The 12,384-nt window shown below is 36.8% G+C and overlaps 1 protein-coding gene across 1 annotated transcript in view; it reads right to left on the reverse strand.

The window, feature by feature from the left end:
- The window catches only part of LOC107554010 (sorting nexin-29-like), a 67,053-nt gene that overhangs the window by 41,377 nt on the left and 13,292 nt on the right, over positions 1-12,384 (reverse strand). Inside the window, exons 12-13 of the mRNA XM_016236365.1 lie at positions 4,930-4,993; positions 4,186-4,314 (exon numbers count right to left, since the gene is read on the reverse strand). Coding sequence (XP_016091851.1) covers positions 4,186-4,314; positions 4,930-4,993 — 193 coding nt within the window. The remainder of the gene's footprint in view (positions 1-4,185; positions 4,315-4,929; positions 4,994-12,384) is intronic.

The following is a 12,384-nucleotide window of genomic DNA, read 5'->3' on the forward strand; positions in this document are numbered from 1 at the left end:
GAGTATTTGTAATGTTGCTTTATGATCCGTCTTGTGTGAAACTTTGTGTTGCTGTCTTGACCAGGTCTTTCTGGAAGAAGAGATTTCAATATCTCAATGAGATTTTACTAGCTAAACAAAGGAAATAAATAAAATAAATAAACAGCTTGCATCTTCCATAACATTAAACAGACTGAAACTAATTTAATACAGTTAGACATTACAAGAAAATAATGCATAAAAAGATATACTAACATCATCCAACACTATCCTGACATTCAGGATGTATGTGCAGTATGCATGAGGAGCCCACTGAGAGACTCCCACAGCAAGCCCCCCACTGAATTCAATTCCAGGAACTGCTTTACACAGTTTAATAAGGCTGTTCTGGGGAGCGAGATGTGTGTGCGTGCGTATGCGAGCTTGCTTACAAGGCTTGCTACTGGTGGTTTGGGAAAATCAATCAGAATCAATCCAGGTTGTGTTTCTGTGAAAAACATCTCTTCCTATTCCTACAGGATGCCTTTTGTAACTCGCTTATCACTGCCCATTGCATACCCTACAATAGAGGGAGAGAATGAAGGAGATCCAAAGGTGTTTGGCAGGCTCTCAAAAGGAGGGGACTCTGTCGTTTTTCGCACCGGCGAGCTGCACACAATTCCGCGGCGATTTAATTAAAGTTAATAAGTGACAGCTTCTCTATAGGGAGGACTCGGCAAGTCAGGTGTGCCACATTGATCTTTTCCATTGCCCCCACAGAGTGAGTCACAGTATGCACACATGCTAGTGTATTCATATTAGAAGACTAACATCTAGCACAAGAGGGGGACTGCTGGTGTGCCTCTGAAGGGCTTATGGGTCATTTAGTGCTCTACTTAATGAGTGCCACCTTGAACATACACATAATGTCATTCTCTTCAAAGTAATAGTTGCATTAATGCGCGTGTATATAAATCAATTATCCATATCACAAAAAAGCCACTGTTCTTAATACACCAGGTCAACGTTTTCTCACTTTAAAGTCCTGTAACAATAGCTTTAATTAAATCATTTAACTTAAACACACTTGTGACATATTAATACCTGAAATACATCTTTCTTTTACTATGTGCCCTACACATGTACTCATGTGCACCCAGAAGAGAAAAGTTTTCTTTTAAAATCCATTCTTCCACAATGAACCACCTAAATGTAAATCTAGTAGGGAAATTGGTTCATAGAAAAACTATTAAAAGCATGAGCTACAAAGGATTTGCTAGACAACCTCCTGGTTGCAGAACTCAAAGTTCCACAAAACCATAATGCCCATTATTCCTAAAAATTCAATCATGTATTCTATGTGTTTAAAATTCTATTTCTATTTTTTATGCATTCAGTAGAAAGTTCCACAGAACTGTAATATAAAATCAGACATTTCTATAAATGTAATAATTGTTTATTATGTATTTTGGCTTATTTAACTTTCTGATGCATAAATTATAAAATCACAGATGATCAATTAGTTTTAGAATCTTATTATTTATTTTTTTTTTTTGCATAATATTGTTTAATTGAAATATCTTCTGCATCAAGTCATTATTTAATTTAATAGTTATTTATTGTACTTTAATTGCCAAATGCCTTTCTGATTAAATTACAATAAATACATAATTAATTTCTGAATAAAATAGTTTCTTATGATCTTGTTCTATTGAAAATATTTTTCTTATTAAATCATAAAAATAAAAAAAAATAAAAAAATATTTGTAGAACAAAAACTATTAAAATAAAACCCTTGCTAAAGTAGTAGTTTGGGATTCCCTGTTCTAGAGGTATGTGGTGCCTCACCAACTTAAATCAACCATGCTGAATGCAAAATTTTATTCCACTGGAATCGACAGATGCTCCTTCAGCACTGCAAATGTACGGCCTAGACATGACTATGCATGACAGCAGTCTAAATGCCCTTTCCATAACCCATTTCCATTTCCTTAAGGCTACAGGTAAATAAAAAGTCAAACACAGAACTGGCATTATGCAGCAGCTGCTATTATTCAGATACATAATTGAATTGACTTGTAAACAAGGCCAACCCTGTGTCAGTTTGTCTAAACAGGCTGACGAAGAGCAAGTGGAGGGATGCACCATCCAGGCATGATGCAGATGTCACCAGCATGATAGCGAGTGTGGTATTCTCCCCCATAATCCTCTCTTTGACACAGCGTCATACTGACAAGCCTGCCTCCTGCTCTCGGCCGCTGTCCTCCTACTGAGCTAAATTAATTTGTTCATTCACTCCCCACATTATCCCCCTGAGGAACCACTACATTAGAGCTGATGAAATGCTCACAAAAGCAAGATGTCGCTTCCAATAATGCAGCAGCACTTCAGGAAGACAAAAACCCTGGCAGCTCCGCAGCATTCAGTAAAGTATTATTCTGACTGTCAGACGTTGCCACAACCATCCCTTCGTCTGTTTCTGCTCGTCCGGTTGAACTTGGACGTGACGGCGTGGGAGAGCTTTGTGCTGACAAGAGCCTGAGTGTGAGTGTGAGAGCATTTTGGCCTCTTGCTGTATGGATCCAACTTCTTAAATACTGCCCACTGAGCCGGGCTGAATCAATGGAGCTAATCCCAAGAGCACGGCTCATAGGTGCTTCCTCTGAGCACACAGCCGCACCGAGTGTTTCCACACCTTATTTTTAGTCTCTATTGACTGGGACAGATTAGGTTTGAGACAGAAAAACTGACTGGACTCTTAACATTTGAGTTTGCAAGACTCTGAGACAGGAAGCAACGAGACAGATTCTTGTTAGAAAAATATGTTTTACTTAAATAGTGGTAATCAATTTGATGACGCTCATACTTGAAGTGAATTAATACACAAAATGCTTAATGGTTTCTGATCATCTTATAGTGAATAACTGCAATAGTGTTAACATACTGTATGTCATTCTTTGGTTTGTCTCAGCAACAGACCTTTTCTGGCATTGATTTTCAACATAGGCATTTTAAAATGCTTCAACAAAGAGTTATAAGCCTTACTTAAAAGACCACAACACAAAATATGATCACCACATTGATTTGATCATAAAGAAAGCATTTAAAAAATGTAATAAAAAAGGACAAATAAAGTATATAAGGTGTAAGAACTACACAAGGACTGCAAACAAAGTACACTATCATTTAAAAGTTTGTGGTCAGTAAATATATATATATATATCATATTAAAATGATTTCTTAAGGATCATGTGACACTGAAGTAATGGCTCATCAATGGTTCAGCTAAATTACATTTTAAATGTAAATGTACTGAAATAGAAAACAGTTACTATAAATTGAAATAAAATTTCACAATATGGTTGTTTTTACTGTATTTATGCTCAAATAAGTGCAGCCTCAGGGAGCATAAGACACCTTAGTCAAATACATCCGAAAACCCTAAATACTAAACCCTCATTTCATATTAAGCCTGTAGCTAGTCTCTAACAGGTATATCTCTCTTTAGGATCATGACACATTCATAAATCAAAATAAAGTGAGTGTCCTCATATGTGACCCTGTACCACAAAACCAGTCTTAAGTCGCTGGGTATATTTGTAGCAATAGCCAAAAATACATAGTATGGGTCAAAATTATAGATTTTTCTTTTATGCTAAAAAATCATTAGAATATTAAGTGAAGATCATGTTCCATGAAGATATTTAGTAAATTTCCTACCGTAAATATATCAAAACTTCATTTTTGCTTATTTACTTACACCATGTCTTGACCAGATGCGAGCAGCACGACGCGACAAAATACTATAGACCCCATTATAATCAGTGATGCTGTCTACACTGAATTCCGCGCGGCGCGACACAACAGATCCCCGACAGTAAACTGTTGCCTCATTCTATTTATGACGTACTGCCACAATATTAAAAAGATTTGCAACGGTCGCTTTGTCGCATCCAGTGTAGACTTTATCTGTTGCAGTGCGGCGAGACAACTGTCGCATCGGTGTAGACACGGTGTTAGACTGCTGAACAGTTAGAAGTAGCTAGAGTCTATAACCAATTTTTAGGTTTTCTTTGCCTTGAACAAAAAAAAAATCTACAGTGCTTCACATGCAGGCCAGATAGCTGTTTTCTGTATAAGTAGGTGGTGTTTGGTTTAAAATGCAATGTGGACTAGTCTGATAGTCAGCCTATGTGAGACTATTCGATTAGTTTCTAGTGACATTACCTCATGAGAGCTTGGACTTTGGCTGCATGTCTCTCCTCTAGTTCAGCCAGTCTCTTCTTCAAGCTGTCCACCTCCTGCCTGAGCCCAGCAGAGTGCTCCATCTCTCCATCCAGGAGACTGCGCAGAGACCTGTGCCAAAGAGTATAACAACAGTAAGACACACACACACACATCTGACCCACTTTTCCTTAGCTGTCTTTAATGACTAGAAGTGCATATGATAATTACCCAGCTGCACATCATGGCACGTTTCACAAATAGGGTACAAAAAAGGTTCGACACTCAATGAAATTCGAGTCAGTGAAATCTCAGTAGTATTCTATTTCTTAAATAAAGTTAAAAACCCTGATATACACAACAGTTCAAATAATTGGGGTTGGTAATGTTACTAAAAGAATGCTCACCAAGACTGCATTTATTTGATAAAAAATACAATACAAATTTGTAAGGCTCATGTTTCATGAATAAACGAAAACTATCGGTCCATAATGATCACTGCAATCAGTAAACTCTTACGTGTTCTGCTCAGTGAGTTCATCTTTCCTGTTCATCATGGCCACAATGGCTTGCCGCAGTTCAGCTAAGGAGAGAAAAAAAAATATAATTGGGGTTGGTAATGTTTCTAAAAGAATGCTCACCAAGACTGCATTTATTTGATAAAAAATACAATACAAATTTGTAAGGCTCATGTTTCATGAATAAACGAAAACTATCGGTCCATAATGATCACCAGTAAACTCTTACGTGTTCTGCTCAGTGAGTTCATCTTTCCTGTTCATCATGGCCACAATGGCTTGCCGCAGTTCAGCTAAGGAGAGAAAAAAAAATCGATGTTATAAGGGTATCAAAACCTACTCAAAATGAACAATGGCTTTTGTCCTCACCAGACTCAGAAAAAAACATGGCTTCTGAACAATAAGACTCAATATCTCAGTGGGATTTAATGTCCCACACCTGTCTTCATTCTTTCAATAAGGGTTACTGTTTTATACCGCTGACATTTTCATTTGTGTAGCACCACAGAACTAATAAAGAGAACTATGTGAGGCTTAAAATACCAGCCCAACATTAATTTCTTTAAAATGAAGGTGACGTGAAAGGGGAAGGCATTTATAACACAGCCGTAAGGGGAGCCTCTGCAGATTTTGCCTCAAAACACATTAGCCTTGTGAAACATAAAGCTCTGACTGGGAAGCATTATTACAGCACTTCAAAACACTATAGAAAAAACAGCAACAATCGGTACAGTCTAAATACAGACTGGTGAGCGAAAAGGAAAGGGAGAATCAGTTTCTTTGTTGTTGCACTCTGAAAGCTGGATGACCTGGCACTGGGTAACCTAGATAACCCCAACAACATGGCTCCAAAAGACAAAGTCTGAACGCTCCTATCAGTCCATTATCATTTAATGAATCTCAGAGGAACCGCAGGCTTGAACAGAGCCATCTATATAAACCTGGCTGGTCTGATTCACATTTAACAAGCTTAAAGTACTTTCAGCAAAAGAAAGTCAAAGTAAATGTCTTTATTTTGTATTTTTTTGAGGAACAACAACATTGGTATTTTTTGAACAGTGATATAGTACAATTACTGTCTCTCTAAGAGAAAAAGCTTTTCAGACCACCAGAGATCAATTTGGCAGCCATAGACGTAATCTGAAACAGCTTCACTTATGTGCAATGTCCCTTTCAAAAACTAATTCCAGAAAATGGTTACAATAGGACAACATTTGTTTTAAGGAGTCTTTTTTCCAGTCTGGTTACTGTAATAAATCTGGCCAAGTGATACACTCAGGACATGAGTTGTTGAAAAAGGGATAGAAATTAGATTACAAAAAAAACATACAGGGGCAGGCATGCAAAATATTGTCCCAAATGAATAAGTAAATTAAAGAAACCAACCTGAGGCTAAAAGCAACTCCTGAAAATTACAAATTACATCTCTCAACAAAATGTAACTTCAACCCTTGAGGGAGAGATAAACTCAAAGGCAAAAAAAAGCATAAATTCTAACCTAATTCAAATAATAACCCCAAACCAAGAGACACTTCAAAAAAAATTTATTTACAAGACCATACAAATGTACCCATAATTAAAGTAAAGTAATATTTTAAATTAATAATCAAAATAATTCAAATAGTTTTTAACTAAGTAAACATTGCTTAAAAAATAAAGTGTTCAAGTTAGTAATAAAATGAATAATAAAGCATATTACACTTACAGTATCTCACAGAAGTGAGTACGCCCCTCACATTTTTGTAACATCACTGAAGAAATGAAACTTTGCTACAATGTAAAGTAGTGAGTGTACAGCTTGTATAACAGTGTAAATTAGCTGTCCCCTCAAAATAACTCAACACACAGCCATTAATGTCTAAACCGCTTGCCACAAAAGTGAGTACACCCCTAAGTGAAAATGTTCAAATTAGGCCCAATTAGCCATTTTCTTTCCCCGGTGTCTCATTAGTGTTACAAGGTCTCAGGTGTGAATGGGGAGCAGGTGTGTTAAATTTGGTGTTCACCTAAACCCAATTGAGCATCTCAAGGTCTCTAACATCCACCAGCTCAGTGATGTCGACATGGAGGAGTGGAAGAGGACTCCAGTGGCAACCTGTGAAGCTCTGGTGAACTCCATGCCCAAGAGGGTTAAGGCAGTGCTGGAAAATAATGGTGGGCACACAAAATATTGACACTTTGGGCCCAATTTGGACATTTTCACTTAGGGGTGTACTCACTTTTGTGGCCAGCGGTTTAGACATTAATGGCTGTGTGTTGAGTTATTTTGAGGGGACAGCAAATTTACACTGTTATACAAGCTGTACACTCACTACTTTACATTGTAGCAAAGTGTCATTTCTTCAGTGTTGTCACATGAAAAGATATAATAAAATATTTACAAAAATGTGAGGGGTGTACTCACTTCTGTGAGATACTGTAACAGAAAAAGTGACGTCTGTGATTTTCATTTACACTTCAAAACTTAATTTACAGACATTGACATATTTTTGTGTCATCTGTTGCTATGGTTATCACTTTGTCAATCACTGCAATTTCAAGTTATGAATTTAAATACAGCGGTTACTCCCATAACTTTGCAGTTTGTAGTGAGTGGTTAAAACTTTTCTTCAAACAGTGAATGGGTTTTCTTCAAAAAGTGAACAAAGAGCATGTGCTTCATAATCACTGAAGCGGTGAATGACTTCAGTTCAGTGGAATCTCACTGAGTTACACACTCTTGAGAAATTTCCTGTTATAATCAAAAAAAGCTGTTTACACTGCACAATTAATCTCTCATCTGCATCATGTTTACACTTTGTTGGTTATAATGAAACAATTAGTGAGCATGCAGAATTCACTCTATGAGCTCAAGCGGAGCATTGAGGGGATTCTGACTAACAAGCACATTCGTTTCATCATTGCATTAATGTACTCAGCATATACTGTATGTCTGATTGTCTACAGTGCTCAATGCTGCAAAAAACATTGTAAACTGAAGCCTTTGATGCCCTTAACAGAATGCTCATACAAATAGGTACTATTGCTAACACTGCCAAAGACTGTAGGTATACAAAGATACAAAGTTATCATATTACTTATGAATGGGAGAAAGTGCGAGGCACAATATGGCAGAATAGTCCTGACTTTAGTCCTGCCAATCGCTAATTGGTAAAGTCATCGCATCACTGCAGCTGCCGTTAGAAGTTCCGGTTACTATACACCAGCATGAGGGTAAGATCTTATGAATTTATGAATGTACCGCTCAAATATGAAATTGTAAGTTTGGTGAACAGCTTTGGAGTTTGTGATGTTTCCCCATTTAAAGAACAAATAGTTGCCCGAGGCACGTTGCAAAGATGGCCACAGAATGTCTTGCCTTAAAGGGACTCTGATATTACGCACTGCCAATCAGCTGCTTTCAAATGCTTCCATATTTGTCATACTTGTGAGACAAAAAAGGTGAGTGAAACTGGCTTACTGTATTTATAAGCTAAACTTTTAACATTATCATGAAATTTACAAAATTCTCTAAATTTAAAGTCAGCAAAGATACTGCGATAATATGTTAATATTTGATGCATCAACCAGCCCTACCACTGAATACCACAACTAACCAATCAGAATCAAGTATTTCAGAGTTTTGTGTCCATGTTTCTAATAAAGACTGTTTGCAAGCTGCAAACTGTTTCACATAAAGTACAGTACAAGAATTATATACATAACAAACAGGGGTGTAATTATTTATCTCATATAAGATGCATTTGGTTGAGTTACGCTGGAGTAAAGCACGGCATAAACATAACGTTAAAATGAGAGCACCGTCGTAAAAAAATTTGTGAATTCTTAGAGTTTAGCTGACGTTTTCAGCGTGTTGTTACAAAAAGTGTGTCCACAGAAGGAGTTACACATTCTGACTAAGTAACTTAGTTCAAGTTCACTTGTGCTTGATTTTGTGCAATATAATCAGGGCCTGAATTTCGCTGTGGGATTGCGGGCATTGTGTGTAATTCTACACATTCCCGCAGAATTTGCGATTATAAAGCGGGAAATTCCCGCAAACATTTCTGCACTATAGCAGTTGATTAAAACTATAGTTTGAATCCAAACAGATTATCAGAGCAGATTAGTCATTATAAAGCTTTCTGTGAGACAGAATTTCACAATCTGTGTGAGTGATTGGGATTGAGTGGTACCGCGTCTTCTGCCACTCCCTCAAAATACACAAATGGCTTCACATCCGTAATATCCACGTTGAGTTTGGTCTGCAAGCGAGCTGCACGCTGCAATATAAGACTAGCGCGCATTTCAGACAGTTGACGGACTTGTCACTTGCACGTCATTTTAAGTCATGCCAATTTAAACATTCAAGCTATTTTAACCCATAAAGTAAGGGAGAGTGGGGACAGTTGCAACATGGCTTATTTCATCAATCAATAATGAGCTACAGTGGTGAAATACATACTACACATGCTCAATTAGCCCCTTATGCTTCCTGGAAGAAATCAGCCATATGGCGACTATTCCTTCTATAAAAAATTATTTTCATGGTACAAAAGTATTTTTTTAATGATCAGATTTTTTTGTCATACTTAAATTTTTGTTTGAAGCATTGTAAAGTCATATTTTAATCTGTGTTTTCTTAGTTAATAATAGGCATATCTAACATGTGTCAAAGATAAACGTTGTTGCAAACATCCCAACATGCTGTCCCTTACCACAACATTGATGTAAAAGCTTCCCACAACATTACATAAATGTAATTTTATGGATTAATAAAGAACCCCTTTCAATAGTTAGGTATGGCTCCTTTTTATAGTCTCTGAGAAAGTAAAAGAAATGGAAAAAGTGTTGCAACCGTCCCAACTTTCCCCTACTCACGCATTCTCTGAGAGACTGTCTTTAATGCGCTCTCAGTCAAAGCGCGCACAGCCGCCTCAAACAGCTCACAACTCTCAAGTGTCAGATTGATTTATTACATATTTGATTCAAATAATTTCCTTATTGTCCGGCTATTCCATTTTATTTATCCATGGCACATGCATTTTTATATGTAGCCTTGTAATAATGTCCAATGAATTGTTTGCATTATTTAGACATTATTTTAATAGATCAGGGGTCTCCAAACTCGGTTCTGGAGGGCCGGTATCCTGCAAAGTTTAGCCCTAATTTAACTCAACACACCTGCCTGGAAGTTTCTAGTACGCCTAGTACAACCTTAATTAGCTGGTTCAGGTGTGTGGGTTGGAGCTAAACTCTGCAGGACACCAGCCCTCCAGGACCAAGTTTGGAGACCCCTGCAATATATTTTTTGGTAACACTTTACAAAGCAACAATTTTTCAAGTCTCATTTGTTAATGCTTTAATTAACATGAACTAACAGAGTAATTACTGTTATTATTATTATTATTATTATTATTAAGTTAAAATTAAATCTAGTATTCTTTAGCATTGCTGGTGACATGGCATGAACCCTACCCCCACAGCAAACAGAACCGAACCAAACCAAACCGTGGCTCCAAAACCTTAATATGAACCAAACCGTGGCATCGTTACACACCTAATAACACATTTTACCAAACCAATCAGTTGATAAGGCTGTTTTCACCCACACAAAGGATTATAAATATGTGTTGCACTATGCACTTGTCATCTACACAGGAGCACAGAAGTGTTTGTGTGTGTGCTGGAGAAGGATCTGGAGGAGAATTTTTGCAGAGGATCTCGCTACCTCTCCCAGAGCCCCTCATCTGGAGGAGGAGAAGCACACCAGAGTGAGGTGGTCCAAGTATGTTTGTAATCCTGAGAGGAAGCAGGCAAGTACAGGAGGCGAAGCTTTGACTTCCTTCCCAGAAAGCCAGGTTCACAGACAGCAGTCTGAGACACCTGGCACTGGTTCACATTTAGCACAGGCTTTTCATCAAAGGCTATTTACGGTGCATTATCTGCATGGAGACTCCCTCTGGAGTAACCTGGGATTAAGTGTCTGCTTAAAGGCACAGCGGGGTCACCCCTACTTGGGATTGAACCTGCAGCTTTGTGTTACAAGTAGGGGCGTAACTATACACTCATGTCGCCATTTGGTTCAATACACATACTGATCTCATTTGATACTGATCTCACAAAAAGGTTACTCTCATGATACTTGAAACAAAAAGCAAAATAAATGGGACGGGTTTATTACTATTATTATTAGTAGTAGTATTTATAAGACTAAAGACATATGATAAAGTTTACAAAAAATACGGTTTATAAAAATGCTAAAATTGGTATTCAATCAGGGGGGGACCTGAAAGGGTCACCCCTACTTGGGATTGAACCTGCAGCTTTGTGTTACAAGTAGGGGCGTAACTATACACTCATGTCGCCATTTGGTTCGATACACATACTGATCTCATTTGATACTGATCTCACAAAAAGGTTACTCTCATGATACTTGAAACAAAAAGCAAAATAAATGGGACGGGTTTATTACTATTATTATTAGTAGTAGTATTTATAAGACTAAAGACATATGATAAAGTTTACAAAAAATACGATTTATAAAAATGCTAAAATTGGTATTCAATCAGGGGGGGACCTGAACAGGCTTGGACTTGGTCCTGGTGCCCAATGCACAGGGCAAAGGTAACAAACACCAAAATAGAAATGTTCATGATTCTGCTTGGCTGAAAATACAGAATTATGTAAGTCACTGATTACATACATTAAATATAAAATTATAATTATATTATAGTTTAAATATGATTCTTTTTTATATTTTATATAAACTATATTTATATTATATTATATTCTATAGTAATTTACTGGTAAAATCAGACATTTGTCATTATCAGGATGAATTTTGTACCACAATATATCATGTCATGATACTATCAGTACACACCTAGTTACAAGCAAACATGTATTGCCATCAATTAAGTCAATGTTTCCACTAGGGATGCTCTGATCCACCTTTTTCACCTCCGATACCGATTCCGATACCTAGGGTTCAGTATTGGCCGATACCAGTGAAGGTTTTTTTTTTTTTTATTTAAATAAATGTAAAATGTATATATCTCTGTGTGTGGAACTGATAATCATTCTTTCACAATCTACTAAATACAGACTACTTCATTATAAAGAAAAATAAACAATAAATATGAAAAAATACATGTATATTCATAATCTATGACAAAAATATATCATAAACTAGGATAGTGGATAATTCAGCAGCAAATCACATTGCTATTTGTATTATAAAATCCATTAATTAAAAACATTCATGAATGTATTTATATATAAGTATATACTATAAAATTAAAATACATTTCTTTTAAATGTATAGCATATTTTTTAATAAGGCAACAACATATGATAGATTCGATAGGACAAAACAAATACAGTGTGGCACGAAGCGCTTACAATAAGCGCATCCGGTGTGCAGAATGATGCGCTTGAAGCAACACGGAGTCACAGCACGTAGCGCTGTGCATTAAAAAGTGCAAAAAACAAAGGGAAGAAAAATTGATGCGTAGTGTATTATATCTGTGCAACAGTTATTGAGCCTTTCTTTTAACAGTTTTAAATTTCAGTTACTGTGCGCGTTAAAAACAATTTATAGTATTTTCTACACCCGTGTTTTGTTCTCACAGACACCCGGTAGCAAGTAACTAAACATTAAACTCCGGCAATAAGATAAAGTCCTTTTTGCAAAATCATAGAC

Source organism: Sinocyclocheilus grahami, unplaced genomic scaffold, assembly GCF_001515645.1.
Source record: "Sinocyclocheilus grahami isolate Dianchi unplaced genomic scaffold, SAMN03320097.WGS_v1.1 scaffold490.1, whole genome shotgun sequence".
NCBI lineage: Eukaryota > Metazoa > Chordata > Actinopteri > Cypriniformes > Cyprinidae > Sinocyclocheilus > Sinocyclocheilus grahami.